The 4852-nt window shown below is 48.4% G+C and overlaps 1 protein-coding gene across 1 annotated transcript; it reads right to left on the bottom strand.

Moving 5' to 3' along the window:
* Window positions 1-2254: 2254 nt before the first annotated feature.
* On the bottom strand, window positions 2255-4432 carry LOC104268984 (thiamine transporter 2-like; the record flags this gene model as incomplete). Its single annotated transcript, XM_009872848.1, has 3 exons — window positions 2255-2434; window positions 3172-3313; window positions 4240-4432. Coding segments are annotated over 3 exons (515 nt in total), but the record flags the coding sequence as incomplete, so codon positions are not given.
* Window positions 4433-4852: the final 420 nt, after the last annotated feature.

A 4852-nucleotide genomic window follows, 5' to 3' on the forward strand; every position in this document is an offset into this window, starting at 1 on the left:
GGGCGGTTCCCCCGTGGCCTCCGCTCAGCTATGCCCTGAGGGGATGTGTCATGGTGGCAGAATCAAGTCCTGCTAGGGGCTTGCTTCCCAATAAACGAGCAGGGAAACTGATTAAACCTCGGTCTCGACGTGCTTGAGGAGGGTTTTTCCTGTTGCTTTTCAGCCCCCAGGAGCAGCAGCAGGGCAAACCTCCTGCCGGCTGTGAAAGCCGCCAGCTCGGCTTCTTGGGAATGCTTTAACGCTCATCGTGGTTCTCACGCTCCAGTTGTTCAAGTAGGTGAAGAAAGATGCAGAAGCTACCTGCTCGTGGTCCCTCCTCAGGCTTCGAGAAGAGGAATTGTGATACTGCTTTGGAAGGTGATGATCAACAGGGAGGGAACAAGGCTTGTCTCTTCACTGTAGGTGGCAGCACAAAGAAATCTTAACGAGACTTGGGGGATTTTAGCTTATTTTACTTGTTTGGTGACACCAAGTCAGTTCCACCGTTCCTGGAAAACAAGTGAGACAAGCATGTTCTGAAACAGAAGGGAATGAAAGCAAAGCACTGACTGATTTTAATCGAGCTGTTGCAAGCTATTTCTTTTAAATTGTTGAATTCCCTGTTATAGCAGGTGCCTTTGAAAACACGCTTCGACTCGTGCTGCGAGATTGCATTTATTAAACCCTAGCAGAGACAGTATGCTATTGAGGCCGTACTTCTGTGGCCTTGGAGGAATGTTACAAAAATCTTGAAACTTTATTTCAAATTATTGCCTCTAATTGCCTTCTTTTACAAGTTATTGCATATAAAATATAGCCTGGATTGCTTTTGATAACTGCTTTTGATAACAGATACGTTTTCAAAATGAAAACACATTAAACCCTGGCCTGATCAATAACATCATCAGCGTAAATCCTGCCTCACTCCCAAACGCACCGAAGAGCCGTGACAGGGCTGAGTTACCGGTGAGCGCCAGGGCGCGCGGCGTGGAGCCATCTGCAGTTCCCTCCTCAGGTGAGTTTGCCGTGGAGAAGCCAGAAGCCACCAGTTTGGGTTGGAGGTAGCAAGAAACTCCCGTGTCTCTTTGTTTCCTAAAGGGTCTTTCTAAACTTGATAAAATGTTAAGAGCCTTTAAAAAATAATTCTTCAGAGCTCTTCTTGCTTGCAGGACTCGTCCGTGAGGATTGCAGGGGCAGCTTTCTCCTGCACAGCTTTTGTCAGCAAGCTGAGCTCTGTCTAGTTGATGATTAACAAAACGTGAGATGGCAAGATGGCCATCACTTGATTGCATTTTTGCATTAATACCTTTAAAAACCACGATCTGTGACTCATGGACACAACACCCGCCTTGGGGTTTGCACTGCAAGTGGCCTCGGGGCGCGTGGGGTCCCTCCCGGCACCCGGCCTGCAGGGCCATGGGACATCAGCTGCCTCGTGCCCTGAGTCGCCCAGGGGTTACTTGTGGAGAAGGACCAACCCGTCACTTCAGAGCAAATGGAGGAGAACGTAAGAAGCACCTGAACGTAGCGTCTAAGCTAAAGCTCCCTCAGGGAAATGCTGCTCTGCTTTTGCACATGCGTCTGTGCAAGCGGCAGCTCGTGTCTCTGCAGGAAGAATGCCGCTCTGTAAATGCTGGGTGTTTTCTGGGTTTATTAGATGCAGGCATTGGAAGCTAAAAGCAAACAGCAGTACAGAACTAACTTTAACGTATGCATATATTTTATATTTAATTAGGCATTCACTATGCAAACCTGGAGTCTCTTTTTTTTTCCTCTCCCGGACTAGCTGTCCTTTGTGCCGCACTAAATTAGCTGTAGGACTTTGAAGCCTCTCGGTACATTCTGAGATGCTGACTCTGCCAAATCCTTGGGTGTGATCAGTGGGCTGCCCTCATTCGGTACTCAGGAGCACACATGATGCTAGCGTTTTGTTTCAGTTATAAATCTTTTTGGACGTTTCTGTTAATCTGGAATTTTCCTGGCCTCAGCCAAATTTCTGCACAATGTACTTCTCTGGTGTTAGTCTGTGATACTCATCCCTTTGATTATTATTTTTTTTTTTCTCCTGTTGAAGCAGCAAGGTGCTCAGTCCTGAGTTTAGCTGTAGGGGAAGCAAAAGGAGAGGAGGGGGGCTCTTCATTCTGTTTTTCCCTCCTGGGCTGAGCTCGCCGTGGGCTGGGGTCAGTGTTTTGGCTGCAGCTCGCAGGCGTGGCGATTCAGCGGGACCGCGCTGGGCCTTCGCACCCCGCAGCACCGCTCCTCTCCCACCCGACACCTACAGCCGCGTCGTGTTGCCGGGGACAGGCTGCTCTTTCGATTCCTGTTCGGCACAGTTTGGATGCTCTTGGCAAGATCTTAATGTTTTCCTTCGGCATTGGCTTGAGACAAGCGTGCAAATGCTTCCAAGTGAGAAAATCCCAGCTATGACTGCAAAGTAGCTGCCATAAATTAAAAACTGGGATGGGGAGAGAAAAAGGAAGAAGAATTAATGAAGAATGCGTTAGGGAAAAGCTGCTGCTTCTAGAGCTGACACGTGGTTATTTTGTTTACCTCTGTTGAGGCACAGTGTCTCTAGGTTCAAGATTTTACTTTGTGATTAAGCAGAATCTGAGCTTTTCCAGCAAACAACAGGTCTCTGAGGAATGAACTTGCCTCCAGTCCTTACTTCTCTTAATGAACTTCAGGAAGAGAATTACTTCTATTAGTGTAAAATGGAGAAGCTTCGTTACCCACATAGTCATGAATAATGTACGTGAAGAGTCCTTTCTTGCTCTTTCTTGCACATTTCAGTGCTGTCACCACGCTGGCTGCAGTAAATACGCCATGATTTTGTGCCAATATTTCCAGCAACAGTGGCAAGGCTTTTCATGAAGTCCTGCGTATTCCTGTCCTTAGTTTTAAAGTTTTAATTTTTAGCATTTAGTTCAATCTTTAATCTTTTAAAGTAACTTTTGCCTTTTCTGTGCAGAATATCTGAATAGTTTTAGTCTTCTCCAAACACGTGGGAGGAGGAAGCTGCCCCAGCTGAGATCCCAGCTGAGAAAATGCTGAAGTTGGCCGATCTCAGCTGTCTCTAGCGTGAGTGGAACGGGGCTGACAGGAGTCAGGGGCACTGCTGGGAGACAGGATACATGTAAATTGCCCTTTGGCACTGGCTAAGCAGCAAACATGAAGAAAGTTAACAGCACTCACCTGAGTCACTATGTCCAGCCCCAGGCCTCTGGAATCCACCACGACCACTGTGAGGATGCTCTGGATCGCCAGTGCCACGAAGTTGTTGACCCCGAACATCAAGGCATAGAGTTCCGCGCTCAGGGTGACGGCGATCTGGAACCTGAGGGGAGACCGGCGGGTCGGTTACTGCAGCCGGGCGGGGAGCTGCTGCCCGCCGGTTACGTGGCAAAGAGAAACGATTCGTGCAGGTGATGTATCAGGGACAGACTAAATGGTGCTTCATCCGTCCGTTTGCTTCCTTGCCTTCTCTACAGGAAACGTCTTGACTACCACAGTCTGTCCTGGTGGGGTTGCACTCCAAGCCATGTTACCAGGTGATCGGCTTCACCTTGTGTCAGGTCTTCTTAACCTGCCCCTTTGCTCGCCCCCACCTCCACAGCCTGTGCTGGACAGGTTGTAAGTGTGCCGAGACAGTCCAGCGTGACCCACTGTAACTGCCAGCAACCCGCCACAACGAAAACAGAGGATTTGCTCTGTTTCTGACAACAGAATGGCTCGGCCTGCTGAGAGATCTTGTCTGAGTTTACATGCCCAATGTTCTCTTTTGTTCCTTCCTGACATCGTAATATCATTCAGGGTTCTATGTAGGAGGTTTTGCTGGGGAACACTCTATGTCAAATCTTTTCTTGCATTCATGCAGCTCGTGTCAGCAAGCTGGCCTCAGACAGGAGGGGACCTGTGGGCTGCCTGTCCCTGTGGCTCCCTTTGCATCTTCCCTGCCAGGAAGGAGGAAAACAGCTTCTATGTTCCTCTGTTACCATTGCCCTTAGTCATAAAGATACTTTGCACCTTGTTGAATTCCTGCCTAGGGAGGTGTTCAATGTCCTTTTGTTAATTTTTCTTTTATGATTGTTGATGAAATGAAAGCAGCGTAATGAGACGTTTAAGTGTCCCTGTGCGTATGCAGATAGTCCTGGCTAGCACTGGACCGGCTCCCTCCGAGTGAAGGGAGGGGTGCCCAAAGTGAACCCAAAGCTCAGTTCCTACTCTGTGTGCGATGGCAGCACTGTGACGGTCTATACGTACGTTGCTATTGTGATGAGGAGCATATAGGATGCTTTGAAGAGGAGATAGCCGGCATAACAGGCCCAGATGTTGGCAGCGAAGTGCATGAGAAACAGAGAGCCGGCGTCTACTGCTGAGAAGATCCCTAAAGCCAGTTCTCCAGAAAGGTCCCAGTCAATTTTCATATATTGTACTAGGAAAGATGTTACCGAGCCTGGAAAAAGAGAAAAAAACTATATAAATTTGGTGTTTGTTCTCACGCCAAAAGGCCGTGCTGAGTAACGAAGCGGAGTAGTTCCAAAGTGTTTTGAAAGCATTTCTAATCACTTCTGGAGTCGCGCAGGTGACTGGGTGTTTTTAGACAGCTGCATAAATCAGGTCTCTGCCGTGCCTTTCTCAATGTTTTACTCCCCTTCACAGGATAAACTGTTATGTAGAAGGATTCATTATTTAGCTGTCTGTACCCAGCATATCTCTGGGGAGAGAGCTGGGAACGTGGTTTGGAGCTCAGGAAGAATGATTCATGCAGCTTCTGCTGGCTGGCTTTCTAGCTCAGCTGGTGAAGCTTCCCGCGGAACGGTTTAGCTCTGTGCAGCTCACACAGGGGCTGAGCTGTCCAAGAGGGGAGTGTTGT

This window comes from Apaloderma vittatum, unplaced genomic scaffold (genome assembly GCF_000703405.1).
Source record: "Apaloderma vittatum isolate BGI_N311 unplaced genomic scaffold, ASM70340v1 scaffold43867, whole genome shotgun sequence".
In the NCBI taxonomy this organism is placed as follows: Eukaryota; Metazoa; Chordata; class Aves; order Trogoniformes; family Trogonidae; genus Apaloderma; species Apaloderma vittatum.